The sequence below is a fragment of the Lissotriton helveticus genome, chromosome 11, assembly GCF_964261635.1.
Source record: "Lissotriton helveticus chromosome 11, aLisHel1.1, whole genome shotgun sequence".
Lineage (NCBI taxonomy): Eukaryota > Metazoa > Chordata > Amphibia > Caudata > Salamandridae > Lissotriton > Lissotriton helveticus.
This window is the reverse complement of record NC_136072.1, coordinates 168,783,126-168,805,389: the sequence shown is the minus strand read 5'-3', so window position 1 is coordinate 168,805,389 and position 22,264 is coordinate 168,783,126. Positions and strand designations below refer to the sequence as shown.

At 46.8% G+C, this 22,264-nt stretch overlaps 1 protein-coding gene across 4 annotated transcripts in view; it reads left to right on the top strand.

Annotated features, from left to right (window-relative positions):
- The first annotated feature begins 1,827 nt into the window (after positions 1 to 1,827).
- The window catches only part of ACAP2 (ArfGAP with coiled-coil, ankyrin repeat and PH domains 2), a 402,961-nt gene continuing 382,524 nt past the window's right edge, over positions 1,828 to 22,264 (top strand). For 3 of the 4 annotated variants that reach the window (XM_078666364.1, XM_078666363.1, XM_078666361.1), the window contains exon 1: positions 1,873 to 2,110. In XM_078666364.1, the coding sequence (XP_078522490.1) occupies positions 2,058 to 2,110 (53 nt within the window). In that variant the 5' untranslated portion in view covers positions 1,873 to 2,057. Of the gene's footprint in view, positions 2,111 to 22,264 lie in introns of all 4 variants that reach the window. The other variant, XM_078666362.1, reaches the window with a different exon arrangement.

The window sequence follows — 22,264 nt, the reverse complement described above, 5'->3', positions numbered from 1 at the left end:
ATACAGGCGCGTTTCTGAGCGGGAAGGAAAAGCCAATAACATCATAAAGCAAGTCAATCAACGAAAATCAGAGGGGGGACATAATCGGGGGAAAAAAGACTCAAGATTTTAAAACATGTAAATTAGAACAAATCATGGAATGTCGGATCAGGGAGCGTGTGGGGCGTCGGGGACATCAGGAAGGGGTGGTATGCATATGTCTCCTCTGTAGGAGTTCCATTGACTCCAAATTTTACCCCATTTTTTGGGCCGACCTCGAGCCACATATACCGTCTTCTCTCGAAACATACACCAATCCATATTCTCCTTCCACACCGAGACCGTCGGTGGGCGGGGAGCGCCCCACAACTGTGCAATGTCTCGTTTCGCAATCATGTTGGCCAGGGTCGCCCATCGCGTCTGAGCCACGTCGTAGTCATTTGGTTCCCATACATTCAGCAGACACCGCCTAGCTTCCGGTTGTATCTCGACTCCCGTGACCTCTTTCATGACCGCATGCACTCTACTCCAAAATGTAGCAACCTCCGGACATTCCCAGATGATGTGAAGGAAGTTCCCATATTTTTTAATGCACTTAGACCACTGTTTTAATGCAGTATCCACCACCTAAAATGTACTTGCATGTTTCACTATACTAAATCAACACTATTCCTCTATGGGTCCCGGAGTAGCGTGCTACTCGCCGGAAAAGCGCTTCCACGCCTCGTCAGGGGTAGTAAGCGCTATATAAATGCAATTACAATACAAAACAATAATGCTTATTTGGTTTCATAACAAGTTGCGAATGTTACTCCAGGTTCTCCCGTGTCCAATGGATGTACATATCAAGTCTGTCTATTGCGTTTCCATGGAAACCGAAAGCTTTCCGGCAGGCTTGCCAAAAGTGTGATTTTTGGAGGGTGGAGCAACAGTGTGCGCCATCTTCAAAAGTAAGCTTTTAATCCTCGTTGAGGAGAAAGAACTATACACAAAAGCTGCCGTGCCACTAGGGTGGTAATATTCCCTACAGCTATTTAGATCTATAAAATGGCATGATCGGTATATGTAAAAGAGATGATAAAAATACGAATGTTTATATGTATACTTTTTACATTCTACAATTCTATAAATTATTATTTAGAATTAATACAACCATTCTTTTAACGCACTTTAGTTTAATTTTTTTACATTTCTTAATCATCACTTAGGGTCTTGTAAAACCAGCGCTTTAGCGTGCCTTAAGCTGTTTACGTTCGAAGGTGAAGGAGTGCTATCATTCAGCCGGACTAGCTTGGCCGCCATATTCAAACGTGGCTGTGTGTCTTCAATGTAATCGTTATAATGCTGCAGTATGTGTATTGTGGCTGTGTATCTCGTGCTGTGTCTCGGGATGCACAGCGGTATTATACATCGTGTGGTTCTGGCCGATGTAACTCGTTGAGAGGGCGTTGGAGTGAGTCGGACGGTTGATGTGGACATGCGGGGAGCTGGTCGTGGGCTGCTTGAATTATGAGACAATAAACACGTCTCCAACGTTATTTTCCTTGGTCTTTTCATTTTATATGCAGCAACGTATATTGGCGACCAAGGTCTCTTCATTTCATAAGCTGCAACAAATAGGTCGGTTAAATTACATATTTGAAAGCGTTCTTTGCGTTTCATTAAAATCTCACTATTTCTTACGACTCAACGCTAAACATTACTTTTCGCCGCCACATATTCCTCTTTTTTCAAAAAAACATATTCATATGGGTCATTTACGTCACGCAGTTTGGATTCCTTTGGGCTCGGTAGAAGTAGGCGCCCTGTCCTGATTCTATCGTTTGTGTCTATGACGCTCCGACTCTTGCATTGTTGTCCGTTGTCTATGTCTATGTGCGTGTCTGGGAGCCTGGAGTGTCTGCCAGCAGGGACCGTATTCAGAAGTGGAGGAAGCGCCGAAGGCTGAGAGCTGGGCGGCGGTGAGGCAGGCTGAAGTGTGACAGACTTCAGCTGCTGGGCACAGATCCCCCTATCTTGCTGCTGCCTCCTTATTCCTGCACTCACCTTGATCGCCCGGGAGGGGCTGAGGCGACAGCATGAAGGTGACCGTTGATTTCGAGGAGTGCTTGAAGGACTCACCCCGTTTCAGGTACAAAAGGGCCCTGCCGTCCTTTGTATTCCTCGCACTTATCACCTGTACTCCGTGACAGTTTTTGTGTCCCCTGGCTAGGGGGCAGGCCTGCAGGCTTAGCGTTTGTCATTAAGAAATTGTCCTGAAATGCACAGCACTCTATTGAACTTATTAAAAACATGTGTTCAGGGGTAGTGCACATTATCGTATTAAAAAAGCATATATCATTAACACGAGAAGCAAGTCTGCTGAGGTTGATGGAGCCCTGAGGCTCAAGATTCTTGTTTCACGTGCAACTGACTGATAGAACATTAAAATGATAAGAACTTGTGTATTCACGCTGCTCACATTCATACCCATGTATGTGTTGAGAAAAACGTATAACTTGAAACCCGTATGCATTAGCAATTCTTTTTACTGCTTTCTCTTGCCCTCACGCGTGTCCTTTGTTGTTCTTTTGCAATAATGCATTGCGTTAACAGTGTGATGCCCTATAATAGTGTGCAAAAGTGCTCTCACATTTTGTTCTGTGAAGGTACTCCCGACTATTTCCTTGTAACCCTTCCCCTGATCACTCGTCAAGAGTGCTGTTTGATGATCTGATGTAAGACATTTTCCCCGGAGATCCTTTGCAAGAACTTTCAACAGCAGTTTTCTGCAAGAGGTTAACCTTCGTTATCTTTTGCCAGGGTTTCCCCGTGATCTTATGCAAAGTTTCTTTCCTGGATAAATGTCTGCAAAAGTTTTTTTTACTACTGTGCATTTCGTATAGTAATCTAGGAAGATCCTCGTCTATAATATTCTCAAACGTTTCTTTGCAAGAGAACGCTCCATGTCAAGCTTTCCTGGATGGTTCTCTTTAAGGCTGCTCTCTCATGAGCCACGGAAGAGTTTTAACCCTATGAGCCTCTGTAAGGAATGTTAATGCTTATCCTCTGTGGATTTGTTACTGGTGAAACTCTGCAAGAGTTGTTATCTGTTGTATTTTTTCTAAATTAATCTTCTAAACCCTCTTCAGGGATTTTCTTCGATATCTCTGGTAAGAAGTTTTCTCAGGTTTTCATCTGCAAGATCATTTTTCCTGTGAAACGACTAATTTTGTTTCTTATAGTGTACTGTGCTCTTACTTGTATAAGCAATAGACCCTTCTGTTTTGCATTTGTTACTGGGAGTAGTTGTGCATTATTCGGGTATTACTTATTCCCGAATTGCAATCAGTGAAACTCATTTACTAGTTAGCTTTATGATCTGTGACTAGCAGTGTTTCTTCATCTTCAGCAGCAAATCACTCCCTGTCATTCATCTTTACAGTACTCCACTGTATTTTATTCAATACTGTTTCCTGGTATTTTTATTGTTCAAAGGTCAAATCATGATGAAAAGCATAACATCTTGAATCAAGAATGACAAGCAATGCGTATTATTGCTAAATGCAACTTTGATATATTTTATAACCTCTGTAGCACTCAGTCCAAATCATCTTGATCATTTATGGCAACACAACCACTGGAGTGAAATCATCGCACACTTTATTGTAGGCCATGCATTGTTGTACAGACATGATGTTATTTTATGCTTCTCATCCATGTGGTTTGAATATTTTGTGTTCTCCAGTTTTTATAATCAATGTAAATGGATGATTTGACCTACAGGTGTTCACAGATTTTAGAACCCTATTTAAAAAAAAACAATTGTTCTCCTTCCTCCAACATGCTAAATACGTGTCCAATCTTTTTTTTAACTAAAACAGCACAGTCCTTGTATTTACAGCTGAAAATGTATAGGTGATCACACCAAGAACAATGTCCTGCTGTTACATTTGTAGCAGCGTTTGAGACGGACTGTTTCATTGCTTGTGTACCTCTGAATTTGAGAAATACCAGAATTGGAGAGAGTTTGCTTATGGATTATCTAGAGTCCTTGATATTGTCAGTAGGCTGGCTAGGCTCGTTTTTATCATATGTATAGCTTTGTAGGTTAAATAGCCCAGTTTAAATTTCAATGAGGCTCTGTTTGGAGAAAGTGGAGCACGTGTGGGATAGGTGTGATATAGGCACATTTTTTCGTACCTGATTTTAATATTCTCATTGAATGGAACAGTACTTGAACTGGAGTTGGGCGGCTCTGGGATCCCTGTCATGGTAGAGTCTCCATATTTGAGTAGTCTTTAGGTAATTTGGAAATAGGTTTCTTGATTGAGTTTGGATTGAAGTTTGCCGAAGAGGAGTCAGTTGTGCAGCCCAACAATTTTACCATGTGTACCGAGGATGGGGTGAACCCTTCCCCTTTTAGCAGAAAGATTATGTGGCATCTTGGCTAATTAAGTATGATGTCAACCTGGGCAACAGTCGAAAGTAAGCTTTGGAATGACAGGATTGTCATGACTGAGATTAGAATGTTGGTTTTTGAAGGAAACATCAGTTGCCCAGGATTGTTGTTGGATTTGGATGGGATTCTCCGTGTTAAAGAATAAACGACCTGTAATTTGTGTTGAAAGGAGGATGGTTGGTGGAAAAGAGTCAAAGGGTGACACTGGCAATGGAGCAACGTCTGGTGACGCTGGAAGGAAGGTCGTACCAAGGAAATCCCGTAGAGTTGGGAGCAAACCTTTGTACCTAAGAGGTTTTGTTCAATGATTGTTTTTTCCTTATTTTCAGCACCTCTTGGTCGGTGCACCCCTTGGACATTTCTTTTGTTTTTTGCATCATCTTCTATGTATTTGAATATAGTTTTAGAGTGTATTATTATAGGAGGGAGATGTGTGGCATCTTCGTTACTTGGGTATGATGCCAACCTGGGCAACAGTAGAATGTAAGCTCTGGAATGACAGGATTGTCATGCCAGAGATTAGAATGTTTATGTTTGAAGGAAACATCAGTTGCCCAGGATTGTTGTTGGGTGTGGATGGGGTCCTCCGTGTTAAAGAATAAACTACGATTTCCCTTAGATGTGTTTCCTGTCATACCTGGAGATTTTCATGCTACTGAAGGCAGCCTTCTACAGATTAGTTTTGGAATGTTTTTTCTTTTGGACTTTTGGGGTAATTACCATGACTACATTAGGATTTTTCTTGTTATCCTGAATCGTAGTTTTTACAGGCAGTACTGGAGTGTGATAATGTCCTGTAACATTACTTTTTTCAGAGATGACTGAAGGTCCAGGTCTTTACATAGCCATCCTAGCTTAGACCCTTGCATGCAAATCCTTTTCCTACTACTTTTGATACTGGTAAGCTGATGAATTCTCAGTGAAAACGAAGTAGAACTGAGTCATCAAAATCCTCAACTGATCAATTTTTAGGAAGATCACTGATTGTTGTGCTATAATTAGTATATGGTTATTTCGTGTTTTTTGTTGTTGTGTGGAAATGTTTGGTAGTTGCACAACTTTCAGTCCCTAACTGTTCTACAAAGAAAATTCCATACTAAAGGCAAATCGCGGGCTAAATACATCAACTTGGAATCTGAAACTAGGTCCCTTCACTGAACTTTCCGCATTAGCGGAAGTGAGAAGTACCTCTAAAAAAAAGTAATAAGAAAAGGAGTCAGAAACTTGAAGTTTGGTTTGGAAGCAGCAAAGAAAAAAGGCATTTGTAACCAAATATTGCACTGTAGGTACTTTTAACAATATTTTTTATGCATCTACACTTATGCAGTATCAGTTTCTCCAACATTTTTCATACTCTTCTAGGACTTCCTTTGATATGCTTTTGTTTAGGGGTAATAGGAGTGTCAACCCCTATATTCATTTCCAATCTGGCCACTTACCTCCCTCTCTGCACACACTTTCTCCGTTCTCTCTCAAGTCTTTTTCTGTAATAAACCACTTTTTTCATGTTATTTCTCTCTACTTGATTGTTGGTGAGCTTTCTTCTCCAGTTCATGAATATCAATCATGCGACACGTCCTCTAGGAATTTTGTGGTGTCTCAGAGTAGGGAAGAGTCCTGTCAGACACAGACATAATATCTCCAGCTCTGTTAGTCCAGTGCAATATGGTGATGCCAGCTGTGAAGCTGCTGAGTGCCCCAAGATGGCATGGGAAGATGTGCTGCTTTGTAGCGAGTCAGTTAATCCTATTCCCAGATCTAGCAAGAGGCTAGATGACACCCACGTGAACAGGAACTTCCCATTTCACGTGGCCCATTAGATGTTATGTTGAATGTATTTTTATAGCGCACCATCACCCGTGAGGATATCCTAGCGCTTTGGCAGGTGTGTGAGGGTAGCCTTAAGGAACGATGACTTACTCGAGGATCCAGGTCTTCAGCTTCTGGCAGAATTCAAGAAGGGAGGAGGAGGAGGCGCTAATGTGGTGTGGGAGGTCGTTCCATGCTTTAGGAGCGATATTGGAAACCCAGGGCACTGCACCCTGGGGGTCAAGAAAACCAGTGAAAGACTATAGTGCTTGGCCCACTGTGAAGGTTAAAACAAAGAGGTTTTGCAAAAGCTGCTAGCCTTGCCAGTTCAGTGAAAAGTTGAGAGGGCAGGGGGGGTGGGGGCTTGCACCACTTTGAGGGGGTGTAGATTGACATTGCTGCTCCTGTGGAGCTCTTTAAACCTCAGATATCATTGAGGTATTTATAGTTTCACCTCTCCCTATGGGCTTTTAGTGCCCCAACCTTAAGCACTTATCCATGTTAAAGGAAACTTTGCACGAGCTTTTAGTACGGAATTGGTTAATCATCTATTCAGCCCCCGACATTGCATATAAGACAGTAAATCACATTACTCTATGTGGCTTTTTAATTGTGTCATGTGCCCCTGTGTGCTCCCTTTATCATGTTAAGCAGTTTTTGACTAGTATTACTGTTCCACACAAGGCGGGATCTTCTATTATTTCATGTTTGTAAAATTGCATTGCACATTTTAGGACGTGCTGGCCTTTGTGGCATTCAGTTTTCTGCATCTTCATAGATTTTGGCTTCATTCCTGTTGCATTTTGCGTGCTAGTGACAACTGTGTGATAGTGCTAGACACACCGACTCTTGTCATCACTTTTTTCTTGTTTGTGTAATTCCTTCTTTTGCATTTACATATAATATTGTAAATGTATTACTGTATAATCTCTGTATATCCAACGTGCTACTTATCTCCTAAGTCAAGCTGGACATCTCTTCCTGGCTTCGATAACATGCCCTCTACAGAAGAATGTTCAGTCTAATAATCCATTTGTTAGAGTGAGTCCTCTTTCCTAGAGGTTGGAAGTCTGCTTGGCTTGCTGTACTGAACCGGAAACGACATCTCTGGGATGGGGAAAAGCTATTGTGTGCGGTAGGAAACCTTTCTCGTGCTCGCTTCGCCTGGCCTCTGTGTTTTGGCTGACATTTGACTCGGTGGTGCCTGGAAGATGCCTGCAGGGTGTGTCTCCATGCATTGTCTTGCTACTTCCTTCGTCCATCTTTGTTTCTTGGGTGTTGCACATCTACACAGCAATTGCAGCAAAATATCACGCTGTTTCCACCATGATTAATATCTGTGGTATTTCACGCCCGAGCTTACAGTAGTGACACGAGTACAGGGAAATGTTTTTTTTTGCTTGCTTGTGTTTTTTTTTTTAAGTGACTAGGAAGCGGTAGGAACCGCAGACTGACAGCCTGCGCAAACCGAGGAAACTCTGTCACACACGCATGACTCATGTGCACTAAAATAGTTTATACCGCTGCCTCCTGAAAAGGGCAAATTGTTAATTCAGCAGAGCAAAGTGGCATGGAAAGCTACGTGCACTCATTGTGTTTGTTGTTGTTTTTTTAAACGTATAGGGGCAGATTTACAAGCCTCTTGCGCCACTTTTGCGTCAGTTTTAACACGGGAAAAGTGACGCAAAATTGGCGCAAGGGGCTTGTAAATCTGCCCCATAGCTTTTTAAGTTGCAACTTATTTTACTTGTAGTTGGAAATCGCACTTTCCCCGCATTGTTTAGTTTTATCTTATAAAAATGTTGGAACGCCATCATTGCTGTGCAGATAACTGGCTCCATGCGTTTGGGAACACAGTAGGGAATCTTTTCGAAGGATCTGTTGAGTTAAAGCTATTCCAGTTAAGGCCCTCCCAGACTGAATGCTTCTTAGAATCACATAATGAAGCATTTCGTTAACTCTTTATCTTTTGTTGGAAGTAGCTTGTTAAATAGTGGACGTTCAAAAACAAAAGGCACACGGTTCTGTGCAGTGAGAGCCACAAAGACTTCTGGTTTTCATGACATTTAAACGATGGCATATGGGCCCCCCTCTTAACCAGTACAGAACTGGAAGACAGATGCTAATGTACGGGAAAAAAGAAATCTGTTTTAAGTTTACGGCCTCTTTTTTGTGTTTAGCTATGCAGAAATCAATTTCAAAACAACACTTTACAAAAAAACCTAAGTCATCAAATTGTGTTAAGTAGGCAGATGTGTTCTGAAATTCTTTGTGTAATATACGATACACTTCTCTAAATGGGGTAATTTTGCCTAGCAGAATAAAATAAATCTTATGGCATATACATCTATAAACTTTTACACAGATCCCTATCGGATTGTAGCTCATGGGTACTCGCAAACATTTTCCCAAGGGCCATAAAGTTTGGTCTCTGATGTGACCAAGGGCCACATTGATGCTAGTAGGGTGGTGGTCAGGAGGGGAGTTTCTAGGGGTGGAGGGCAGTATGGTGGGTGTAGGGGAAGCGAAGTGTATACAGCTAGTGGCTGGATTTGCACAATGTGAAATCAGAAAACCTGTGATTAATCTGATGTACTAAGGAGAAATGGTTCTGAGTGCACTAATATAATCCCAGTTTACCCACGTTACCAGATTGTGTGATCCTAGGCAATTGTTTTAATTTACTCTCCCTCCTTTTTCTTAATTATCATATATCAGAGAACCTCCACTTGCATAACTTATGGATGTGTGCTGTACAAAACCTTTTCCTGTGTTTGATTTAATAAACTATAATGTTTTCATGTATAATAGGAAACCAGGCCACCCAAAGAGTGTACATATCAACTGACTTGCCTCTTAGTTCACTGTTGGCATTGCTGTCCGGGTGGGGGAAAGAACAAATGTTTCTGAATTTATGTTTGAAATATATCATTAAAAAAATACTTCTCAGAGAACTAATATAATCTGATGTACTAAGGTGAAATGGTTCTGCTTGTTGATAATAAAATTCACTTTTTGAATTTTTAAGAGACCTTGTATTTTTACTCTTTTGCTGCAAGATGTCTTTAAAAGTGAAGGTTTTCCTTAAGTTAAGCAGTGCAGGACAACTTAGTCACTTGTTTTCTATCACTTCAATTAACGTTTAAATAAAGGATTACCTGTTTATTCAACATCTTTTTAATGTTAGTGCTGCTGTTGACCAGGGGGCTGCATGTAAATGTCAGGAGGCCGCACCCCGGGCTGTACTTTGAGTTTCGCTGGTCAATATAAGCCAATTCAGCTGTAAAAATTAGGAAACACAACCAAATGGAAAGTCAGCAGACTCCAGTCAAGCGCCTGAAAAAGGCAGAAGATTCTGAGAGCAGCATAGCATTCTACAGATGGTGGAAATGTGCTATACAGTTGCCTGTAACATGTTATTTTAGGTGTGACATGTAATGGCACTTAGCTCCATTCATAACGAACATAATGTATTCTGTAATTGCTTTACATATGCAAAAAGGAAAGGTGTGCCAAAGGCATTTTTTGCGGCAGCAAAAAAATACACGTTCTCTGTTTGTTGACCAAAAAACTATTTATCAGGAGTTTTCATCCAACAATAGAGGCACGTACAGAATACTTGGGTAAGTAGACATATTTCTTTAGACGAAGGACAGGAAACTGACCCATAACTAAGAGGTAAGAGGGGAGGAGCCAAGATGGCCACCGGAGCGGACGTGTAGGCTCCCGGCTCCGCGAGTTCTCGAGCCCCGCTCTGAAATACTGATTATCATCCTGAGGTCGCGCTGCAGCGGGGTGTTGGTGATTGCGCGCTGTCCTCATTCGTGTTCTCCTGGGGTTTCTACCTGCCTGGTAACTGGAGTTATTCGGGAAGTTGTTTGGTGGCCTCCGCAGCCCTGAAGCCGGGACCTACGCAGCTGAATGCCGCCGGGTTCTAATTTCTCAACACCGGCCAGCCGGGCCTGTTCGGAGCTGGCCCTTTAGGACGCATTGACTGCCGACGGGGAGCAGGAACAGAATTTCGCTGCTTGGGCGCAGCTCCTCGCACCACGCGACTGGGGTGCATTTGCGAGATGGGGACTCGCTGGGCATACTTCTTCTTTGTGTAAAGCTGGAGGTGAGCAGTATCGACCCCATTTTCGAACTTGCCCGGTCTTTGCGGACCACCCCCGAATTTGCCCCAGCCTTGAATTGATGAGGGGATGGCTGTTACCGAGGATCGCTCCTTAGAGGTCTGCCTTGTTGGCATCGGTACCTTGGACTGCTGCCTGCCGGTGCCGTCCTCGCCCCCATCTTATTGTCATTCTCCCTCCACGGTGGAACCGTTTACTGGCTCCCTGCACGAGATAGGCTGCAGTACCCTGCCTATCGCTGTGATGTGTGATGGGTGTGCGGGTCATCTCGTAACTCAGTGATGTGGGGTCCCCAACCTGAGCTATCCTGTGGCACCATTCTCGCTGCTCTTGGGGACCTACGATCTGCGTGGAGGGATGGCTACCGAGAGCTGGGTGAGAAGCTTGATGGCGTTGCGTGCAATCTGAAGCGAATATGGCTGGACTGCTCCCAGTGGGATGGCGATTTGCCTTCTCCAGTTCCTGAGGTGGCTACTACGTTTCCCCGCGAGTGCGGAGGGGAGCCGATTATCCCTGATAGTGTTGTTGCCTGCGGACGGCCGTCTGCCAGCTCCTGTGGCGCTGCAGTGTATCTCTCCCGCCTGGGGGCTGAGACTTCGTTCACGGTATCGTCGCTATTGCCCCGAACAATGCTTTTGCGGCTGTTAGCCCCTTTGACTGCATCCTCCCTCCAAGCCCCACGATCCTTGCTGTGGACTGTGTGTCATCGGACGAACCGGGGGATGATGTTTGTCGGTGAAGATGGACCTATTGGTAACGGGCGGCGTCCATTTTGTGTTCACAGACCTCTCTTCTGCCATGCGTGGACATTTTGTTTTTTTGTGTTGGGTGGGTCGGGCTTCCCACAGGGGCCATGTTTAGGGGGGCTCGCACGAACGGGCCAGGGCTAGGTGCTCCCTTTCATAGTTGATGGCTGCTTGGCTGGCGGAGGATCGGATTGATATGTCCCAATGTAACATTCAGCTGCGCTGTGTTTGATGACTCTCCCCATTCATTACCGTAACTGTTGCTTATTATTGTTGCCATTTACTCTTGGGGTGGAGAATGAACTTGTGGCTTGGGAGACCGGGAGCTCATATGTATGACCCTCCTCCGATTTATAGGGTTTCTTCTTCTTTTCTTTCTTTCTGTTCTGTGTCTATATTTCGGGTATTCTTTATTGGGCGACAGACACACTGCTAGGGGGGGGGTAGGCCGTAGCCTCTGCATGTGTGTAGGGTGGGGGGTGAGGAGGGGGGGCTTTTATTTTGTCCGTTTTCAGTTCCTATGGGCCTTATTTTTTCTCTTCCTTTTTTAACTCCTTTTCTCTTCTTCTTTTCTTCGGGTCAGTAGGGTGGCTTGGTGTGGGGTGGGTGCGGACTGGCGCTAAATATTTTGGTGGTAGTTTATCCTTCCATTGCTATTTATGTGCCGATATTTTGCTTATGTTCCTCTGTTCGTTAGATATCCTTTGGTAGGCGTTGCCCACTCTTCCTCTCGCTGGACTGTATGGTTACTGATCCTTCTCAGTTTCTATCCTTTTACGTATATTGTTAACATTTTAAAATGAACCTTAATTCTCCTGCTTCTCGGCAGTCTGATGTTTTCCAGGGTAATTCTGAATGCTTGCTACTTTGTATTGATGTACTGCTGAGTCACCGTATAACTTATGAAAGTGCTTAGACAGACGTCGAGGCCGGCCGGTTGGTTGTAGGCCCGTAAATGTTTGATGATACTGCACAATAAAGGTTTTAAAAAAAAAACAAACAAAAAAAAAAAAACTAAGAGGTAAGAATCTTTGTCCTGGTCATCTCTCATCCTGTCTGATGGACAAGAGATCCTGATAGACCATCCTGAACTCTGGTTGTGTGTAATGTAGCGATTCATTATGAACTACTTAGCAAAGCAAATCATGGAAGTAGTTAAGAACTGTAACTTCCAACTGCTGGTTACGAATATCTCAGTGCTCCCAGTGTTAGGAGAATTGCATAAATTTTTTTTTGTATCGTGAGGATGGTCTGTCTCATTACTCTCCAGGACTGAAACACCAACAGAAAGTAGCCGAAGTTGGTAAAAGATATAATACCATTTGTCTGTGTGGGATGGCCTCTTACATCTTCACACCTGATTACCAAATTGTACAATCAAAGTACAAAGTAAACTTTTACAAATGATACCACTTATTGTAACATGAAAAAGCAAGCGTTCCACCATTTTGTATTAATGAATGGTAATGGCTTGAAAACCTATCCATAAATAACTAAGAAACAATCCCCTTGGAAATGACTGGTTGTGTGTAATACACCGTAAGGCAGCTTTTGATATGCATAGTGACAGGTTATAATGGAAGCATTACTATTTACGAGGAGTTGAAATTTACTTCTATCGCCTTACTTCCGAGTTATGGCAGGAAGAGAGATGCAAGGCCTAGGGATCTTCATCGAATTCCCTTGACAAACTCGAAGTACTACATTTCTCCATTGTTACCAATTGTTGCTTTTCATGTAAAGGTACATTGCTCTTAACAGCTTAAAAAATGTTGTTCCCTTCGTAAAATACTAATATGAAGGGAGCATTATTGTACGTCATTCTCCAGAGTATGTTTCACTTGCCACCTTAACTTAAAATGCATTTTTTTAAAGATGGACTAAAAAATTCAATACATATGAGCTAATGTTCATTTTCTGTGTGGGTGTTATGTTTGACCTTTTGTTAGACTTGGGCCTTAGGGCAGGTTCACCCCGAATCTTTTTGCCTTTATTTATGACCCTGTGTAGTGATTTTTGGGTCTTGGCGCACTTTTTCCCTGTGTCCCAGAGTGAAAGTGCGTGCGTGTAGTATGGCTGGCCTGCTCTCCCATAGGAATGCATGGGGAATGTGTGTGCCCTGGTAGTTCCTGATGTGTGGGGAGTGCAGGCTCGAGTTTAGTATGTATGAACTCGTGAGAGTGAATGCTGCGCAATGGTATGTGCGGCTTGTATGTGTCTAGAAGGGAAGTGCTACTTCTGGACATTGATGTATGTGTGCAGTGAGGATACTGGAGCGTGATTGGCTGGAGCTGGCTGGCATGCCAGGCTCCAGGAAGTCTGGATGGGTCTGCCCGGTGGTGAGTGAGAGATCAGCATGAGTGATGTGTGGGAGGAGTAGATCTGTGTCCTGGATGGGCTGGGTTTTCCCCACACAATGCTGGCTCCGCCCCCCTGTGGTTTGTCTAATGACCCTAGCCTCCCCAGTGAATGAAAGGGGTGGTTGGGCCATCAAGGGTACTCCCAAGCCAGCTGCAACTGGTTTCCCCCCACCCTGCACCTCCTAACAAAGGAATTCTCTGTATAAATATGGGGCTGTGTCCCCACAGAGGATGTTCTACTTGTGGATCCTTGCCAGAGGGGGCTGTTGCTGCTGCTGGGGCCAAGAGGACCGCCACTTGGCTGTCTCCCTGCCTGGAGACCCAGTGTGCTGGCTCTGGCCCTGCCCTGCCCCTCTGCCTGCCTCCAGTCCCTGCTGGAGCTTTTGCTTTTGACTTAGAGTGCCTGGGGGCGCTCTTATTTGATTTATAGCGCTAGGAGCGCTTTCCTGGTGCCACAGCGCTCAATAGCGCTTTGCTGATATTTGTAGCGCTAGGAGCGCTTTCCTTTAGCCCCTAAGCGCTGGGTGCGCTTTATTTCTATTATAGCGCTGTGGAGCGCTTTTTGCCGTTTTTTTGGCCTAGCGAGTGCCTACCTCGCTTTACCTTTATTTTGAAGGCCGGTGCCACCCGGCATTGCCCCGTGGTATTTATTTGTTTAAGAGCGGCTGCCCACGCCGCATTGTCCCGTGTTCACCGCCGCAGCCCGGGAGCCCTGAAATCCGTTGCCGGGCCGCTGCCTGTTGCGACCCGGAAGTCCCGCCTCCTGACCCCCAGGGCCGCGCTGCCATTGGCGGCCCCGGCGGAAGTCAGGCGGAGGGAAAGGAGACAAGGCCAGGCGGGAGACGAACGAGGCGGCCGGTCGTGTCCCCGAGGCTCCCCGAGTGGAGAGAGGAGCCCCGGGACGAGAGGAGCCCCGCCCGCCCTGAGATAGCCGGTGAGTGAGGCAGAAGGGAGGGGCGCCGGGACACATTGTCGGTGTCCGCCCCCTCTCCCCCCGGTAGCGCGATCTCGCGCCATTTGATGGAGTGAAGCCACGAGGGCTTCAAAGCAGCATACCTTGGTTCTCTGAGCGGCCCCGGTTGGCAGAGGGCCGCTCCAACGTGGGCAGTATTCGTTTTTGAGAGCCATGAGGCTCTGAGGGGGCATTCTGTTCTGCGAGCCCGGCGAGGCTCATTGCCCCTAGTTGTTCTTTGAGCCCACGAGGCTCTCGCCCCTATTTAGTTAGAGCCCACAGGAGGTTCTGGGGGCATTTGATTAATTTAGAGCGCAGGAGCTCTACATTGCCTACTTTGTTTTGCGAGCTCAGAGAAGCTCGAGGGGGCAGTTGATTTATTTAGAGCCAGAAAGGCTCACAGCGCCCACAGTTGTTCTAGAGCCCCAGAGAGGCTCTTGGGTGCCAGTCATTGTTCTTGAGCCCACCTGGCTCCAACGTTGCCTACTCGCTATTCACAACTGTCCAGCACTTAGTGGACAGTTGCTACGTTTAGGCTTTTGTGTCTGTGCTGCCTGCGCAGACCCCCTGACACTGAGACTCAGGGCATTCCGCCCCTTTCGAGGCCAGTTGGCCTGAGGGACATTTTGAGGGTTGTGCTACATGCACCCTGCGCATTGTGATTTCTTTGCTATATGATTCTTGCGCAAAAGTTCTAACCTGCACCTCTGAATGTGTTTTAATGTTACATGTGCAATTCTTGTTCTTTTATTCCCCTTTGCTAAAAGTGACCTGCTTAGGTAATTCTTTATGTGTTTATCCCCTTTGCTAAAAGTGACCTGCTTAGAGGATTGTTGGTGTCATTACCTTTGCTAAAAGTGACCTGCTTAGGTAATGCCTTGTTCTTTTATTTCCCTTTGCTAAAAGTAACCTGCTTAGAGGAATGTTGATGTTTGATTGCCTTTGCTAAATGTTACTTGCCTAGGTGATTATTTTAGGTTTCCTTCCCCCTGCGTGATTTCCCTACAGAGACTAGGGTGGCGTAGGAGGTGATAGGTTTTCCTTCCATAGGTTTCCTTCCCCCTGCGTGATTTCCCTACAGAGACTAGGGTGGCGTAGGAGGTGATAGGTTTTCCTTCCATAGGTTTCCTTCCCCCTGCGTGATTTCCCTACAGAGACTAGGGTGGCGTAGTAGGTGATAGGTTTTCCTTCCATAGGTCCTAGCTCCCTGCGTGATTTCCCTACAGAGACTAGGGTGGCGTAGGAGGTATTTTCTCTTTACCAGTAGTTACTGGTTGTATGCTACATTTACTATTTCTGTGTTACAGTCATTGTATGTTTATGTGCTAAAGTGTTATACCTACAAGTATTATTTCTAACAAGTGCATACCCCTGACAGTGGTCCAGGTGGCCCTGTCCTGTACATAATCCCTTGTAAATCTTGCCCGTGCCCGTTGGCACATTGTAAAGTGTGTGTGTTATCTAATGTGTTTTTATTATTATAATACAAAGGCTATTTTTGATATAACCTTGTGTGGAGTTTCCTTTGTGGTGGGCCTTTGGTTGTTGTCGCTGGGGTGCGCGCGCAAACGCTTTACACATCGCCTCTGAGATTAGCCTTGCTGCTCGCGCCACGTTACCTAGAGGGTGAGCGGGGGTTATCTTGGTGTGTGACTCCCTTGCCCTGACCTTGGAAATGGTGATCCCTGACTGACCTCGACGCGAGTCTTGGCCGGCCAGGGTCCCGTTTCTAACATTGGTGGCTAGCGGTGCGGATTGGACTTGCGTTTGCGTTGTACCACAGTGGCGACGGGCCACACTTCAAAACTCTGCAATTTTAGATAACCACATTTTTGGGATTATTGTTTTTTAGGGAAGTTCAGTTTTGCTTCTCCTGAAAGGTGTCATTTGTATTTTGTCCAGTACCTTGTTCCCCGCCCTGCTCCCAGAGTTTGGTACCTGTGTCGCTAGTGGTCAGGTTGAGATAATCAGGGGTGGTAGAAACTGCCTTACCGGTCCGAGGGGAGGGTGTGTGTGAATGAGTGGTGTGTTACACTGGACAGTGGAGTGCAAGTTCTGAGATAGGAATCTTGCTGAATTTTGTTGATTGTATACTCCTGTTTAGCTCAGACCCCCAGGTTCCCTGTGTGATCTCGTCTCTAGAACGTCTGCCAAAATGGAGCCTGTTTTTGATCTCAGTGATCTAGTTTGGTACAGTATGCAGGAGTTGGAAAGGTTCTGTAGAGAGAGAGACATAGGGGTGGATGAGTCAGATACTGAGAACCAACTTAGGAACCACCTGATCCAATGGTATAAGGATCAAAGGGATCTTGAGCGCAGCGAGGAAAGGGACCAGGCCACATGCCATGAGGGTGGTGAGTCTGTGGGGAGCCCTGAAGATTCTGATGAAGAATGTGAGTTGGATGATGACAGTGGTTGGGCCCCAGCAGATAGTGAGGACCCCATAGGTAGGGAGTCCCTTGCTGGGCCCAGTGTCAGTACCAGCGCCCCATCCCTTGTCCTGTCCCCAGAAGAGTGGGAAGATAGGGAGAAAGAAAGGGAGCACCAGTTAGCGATGGAACAGCTCATGTTAGAGCATGCCCAGGCTATGGCGCAGCTAGAGATCGAAAGACTCTTAGCGCAGGAGAGGATAGAGGTGGAGAGAAGGGCCATCATCCGTGAGAGAGCAGCCCTAGAGGATAGACTCTCCCCTGCGCACAGTTGTAATTGTCTGGATTCCCCAGAGAGGGTGGAGTCCAGTGGTGGCAGCTTTTTAAATATAAGTGTAGACAGTCCCACTCTCAGTTCCCCGAGTATGGTGCCTGTTTTCCCAGAAGAGGAGTTAAGGTTGAGATTCAGGAATCTTAGAAAACTGCCTCACCAGTCTTGGGAAGATTTTGAGGACGAATGTTGTGGGACACTGTTTGATTGGGTAAAGGTTCACACGGAAGATGATTTTGACATCTTTTTTGATTTGATTGTCAAAGAGCACCTGCTCAGTTGTTGTTCACCAGGGTTGCGCACACACCTGTTGGGGTGTGGATTGTCTGGCGCATGTGAGCTGGCAGCGGAAGCAGAGCGATGGGACAGTGCGAGAGGTTCTTCTGAGTCACTAGTGAGTGATTCCAACAATAGTGGGTCAGGTGTCTTCCAGCCCAGTGTGGTGGAGGAGGGTGAGAGTAGCCCAGCTAGGTCCTTGGTTAGTGAGGAGGGTGTAGGGGCTGACTGCCTGTCTCAGTGGAGCGGGAGTGAGTGTGTGACCGAGAGTCCCCAAACGCCCGAAGCCTTGTCACAGAGTCTGGATGGTTCCTTTAGGGAACACCAGGAAGGGAACCTAGACTTGCCTGTTAGTTCACTTGAGGGAGATCTCCTAGTGGGTAGAGAACCTGGAGCATCTGTAAGCGGAGCTTCCATGGTTATAGAGTCTGGCAGTACTGCTCCAGTAGGGAGAGTACCGGAGTCCAGCGTGAGGAGTGATTGGGGGAGTTCCCCAGTGGAAGAACCAGTGGGTCAGGGACTACCCAGTGGGGCTAGGATCCCGTGTAGTGACCATGGTGACACCACTTCTGTGCTGGGGGATCTTTGCGCACTGTCAGGTGGACAGGAGGCGGGAGATCTGCGCCAGGCAGACAGTCACCCAACATATGTGTCATTTGCTAGCCTCAGGGGGATGGTGTGTGAATCCCCAGAAGTCCTGGAGTGCCAGGCAGTGATTCCACCAAAGGTTGTAGACCGGAGGTTGGATGGCCAGGTTCAGGATCAGCCTGACCTGAAGGGTGGGACTACTGTAATCAGTGTCCTAACCAGTTCTTTCTCCAGAGGTACCGCCCCGGTTGGGAGGGAGCAGGACTCTGGAAGGGGATGCAGAGGGTGGGAGAGCCCACCTCTGACCCCGTTACCACCTGAGGGGTTAAACCCTAGGTTGGGAGACTGGTGTTTAGAGGGTACCCCTCGCAGGAGGAGGAGGAACCCTAGGAGAAGAGGTAAGGGGAGGAGAGCCTTCCCTGAGACTCCTGGTCCGCCTGAGGTTGTAGACCCTAGGTTGGAGAACCAGTGGAAGTCTAGCCCTGTCTTACAGACAGGAAGAGTGGAGCATGGCTATTATGTGCCAGGGGTTACTACCCCCCACTTTGTGAGTATACAGGATCCAGTGGTACCTGGGTGGCCTAGGGCCTGGTCCTGGCCGAGGGCAGCTGGAGAGTATCAGTGGGGTGCCCCAGTTAGTCCCTACAGTAGTTTTAGAAGGAACCCTAGGGGTTCACCGTGGCGTAAAACAGGAGGGTGTCCCTGCAGTTGTGGGCCCGCGTCCTTGTTTTATCGCCCCAAGCAGGGAAGCCCATCACGGTGGTGATCTGTCTGCCCTGCGTTTTGGCTGGAAGGGGGTCGTGTTAGACTTGGGCCTTAGGGCAGGTTCACCCCGAATCTTTTTGCCTTTATTTATGACCCTGTGTAGTGATTTTTGGGTCTTGGCGCACTTTTTCCCTGTGTCCCAGAGTGAAAGTGCGTGCGTGTAGTATGGCTGGCCTGCTCTCCCATAGGAATGCATGGGGAATGTGTGTGCCCTGGTAGTTCCTGATGTGTGGGGAGTGCAGGCTCGAGTTTAGTATGTATGAACTCGTGAGAGTGAATGCTGCGCAATGGTATGTGCGGCTTGTATGTGTCTAGAAGGGAAGTGCTACTTCTGGACATTGATGTATGTGTGCAGTGAGGATACTGGAGCGTGATTGGCTGGAGCTGGCTGGCATGCCAGGCTCCAGGAAGTCTGGATGGGTCTGCCCGGTGGTGAGTGAGAGATCAGCATGAGTGATGTGTGGGAGGAGTAGATCTGTGTCCTGGATGGGCTGGGTTTTCCCCACACAATGCTGGCTCCGCCCCCCTGTGGTTTGTCTAATGACCCTAGCCTCCCCAGTGAATGAAAGGGGTGGTTGGGCCATCAAGGGTACTCCCAAGCCAGCTGCAACTGGTTTCCCCCCACCCTGCACCTCCTAACAAAGGAATTCTCTGTATAAATATGGGGCTGTGTCCCCACAGAGGATGTTCTACTTGTGGATCCTTGCCAGAGGGGGCTGTTGCTGCTGCTGGGGCCAAGAGGACCGCCACTTGGCTGTCTCCCTGCCTGGAGACCCAGTGTGCTGGCTCTGGCCCTGCCCTGCCCCTCTGCCTGCCTCCAGTCCCTGCTGGAGCTTTTGCTTTTGACTTAGAGTGCCTGGGGGCGCTCTTATTTGATTTATAGCGCTAGGAGCGCTTTCCTGGTGCCACAGCGCTCAATAGCGCTTTGCTGATATTTGTAGCGCTAGGAGCGCTTTCCTTTAGCCCCTAAGCGCTGGGTGCGCTTTATTTCTATTATAGCGCTGTGGAGCGCTTTTTGCCGTTTTTTTGGCCTAGCGAGTGCCTACCTCGCTTTACCTTTATTTTGAAGGCCGGTGCCACCCGGCATTGCCCCGTGGTATTTATTTGTTTAAGAGCGGCTGCCCACGCCGCATTGTCCCGTGTTCACCGCCGCAGCCCGGGAGCCCTGAAATCCGTTGCCGGGCCGCTGCCTGTTGCGACCCGGAAGTCCCGCCTCCTGACCCCCAGGGCCGCGCTGCCATTGGCGGCCCCGGCGGAAGTCAGGCGGAGGGAAAGGAGACAAGGCCAGGCGGGAGACGAACGAGGCGGCCGGTCGTGTCCCCGAGGCTCCCCGAGTGGAGAGAGGAGCCCCGGGACGAGAGGAGCCCCGCCCGCCCTGAGATAGCCGGTGAGTGAGGCAGAAGGGAGGGGCGCCGGGACACATTGTCGGTGTCCGCCCCCTCTCCCCCCGGTAGCGCGATCTCGCGCCATTTGATGGAGTGAAGCCACGAGGGCTTCAAAGCAGCATACCTTGGTTCTCTGAGCGGCCCCGGTTGGCAGAGGGCCGCTCCAACGTGGGCAGTATTCGTTTTTGAGAGCCATGAGGCTCTGAGGGGGCATTCTGTTCTGCGAGCCCGGCGAGGCTCATTGCCCCTAGTTGTTCTTTGAGCCCACGAGGCTCTCGCCCCTATTTAGTTAGAGCCCACAGGAGGTTCTGGGGGCATTTGATTAATTTAGAGCGCAGGAGCTCTACATTGCCTACTTTGTTTTGCGAGCTCAGAGAAGCTCGAGGGGGCAGTTGATTTATTTAGAGCCAGAAAGGCTCACAGCGCCCACAGTTGTTCTAGAGCCCCAGAGAGGCTCTTGGGTGCCAGTCATTGTTCTTGAGCCCACCTGGCTCCAACGTTGCCTACTCGCTATTCACAACTGTCCAGCACTTAGTGGACAGTTGCTACGTTTAGGCTTTTGTGTCTGTGCTGCCTGCGCAGACCCCCTGACACTGAGACTCAGGGCATTCCGCCCCTTTCGAGGCCAGTTGGCCTGAGGGACATTTTGAGGGTTGTGCTACATGCACCCTGCGCATTGTGATTTCTTTGCTATATGATTCTTGCGCAAAAGTTCTAACCTGCACCTCTGAATGTGTTTTAATGTTACATGTGCAATTCTTGTTCTTTTATTCCCCTTTGCTAAAAGTGACCTGCTTAGGTAATTCTTTATGTGTTTATCCCCTTTGCTAAAAGTGACCTGCTTAGAGGATTGTTGGTGTCATTACCTTTGCTAAAAGTGACCTGCTTAGGTAATGCCTTGTTCTTTTATTTCCCTTTGCTAAAAGTAACCTGCTTAGAGGAATGTTGATGTTTGATTGCCTTTGCTAAATGTTACTTGCCTAGGTGATTATTTTAGGTTTCCTTCCCCCTGCGTGATTTCCCTACAGAGACTAGGGTGGCGTAGGAGGTGATAGGTTTTCCTTCCATAGGTTTCCTTCCCCCTGCGTGATTTCCCTACAGAGACTAGGGTGGCGTAGGAGGTGATAGGTTTTCCTTCCATAGGTTTCCTTCCCCCTGCGTGATTTCCCTACAGAGACTAGGGTGGCGTAGTAGGTGATAGGTTTTCCTTCCATAGGTCCTAGCTCCCTGCGTGATTTCCCTACAGAGACTAGGGTGGCGTAGGAGGTATTTTCTCTTTACCAGTAGTTACTGGTTGTATGCTACATTTACTATTTCTGTGTTACAGTCATTGTATGTTTATGTGCTAAAGTGTTATACCTACAAGTATTATTTCTAACAAGTGCATACCCCTGACAGTGGTCCAGGTGGCCCTGTCCTGTACATAATCCCTTGTAAATCTTGCCCGTGCCCGTTGGCACATTGTAAAGTGTGTGTGTTATCTAATGTGTTTTTATTATTATAATACAAAGGCTATTTTTGATATAACCTTGTGTGGAGTTTCCTTTGTGGTGGGCCTTTGGTTGTTGTCGCTGGGGTGCGCGCGCAAACGCTTTACACATCGCCTCTGAGATTAGCCTTGCTGCTCGCGCCACGTTACCTAGAGGGTGAGCGGGGGTTATCTTGGTGTGTGACTCCCTTGCCCTGACCTTGGAAATGGTGATCCCTGACTGACCTCGACGCGAGTCTTGGCCGGCCAGGGTCCCGTTTCTAACACCTTTCAAAACAAAGTTTTTAAAATGAATCCTCTTAAAGTTGAAAAATTGGGGCCACTTTGATTTTGCTGCTTTGGTTGGTTTTATAAAGCATAATATGGCTTTCAACACTGTGTTTAGAGGAATTTGCTTAGCCTTGTTTATAAATACGTTCCTACTCTAGCAAGTCCCCTCTAAGGATTTGATTCGAGACATAGTAATATTTCTTAAATATTTTGCATCAACTATTTATGGTCCCATAGAAGCTTTTTGTTTCGAATGACCATTTAAAATCTAAGAGCTCTTTGGACATTTTAACTGTGTTTTTTTTATAGATCTTAACTCTTCAAGGTTAAAATGCTTCTTAGCAAGACTTTCACACGGACATATTCGATTT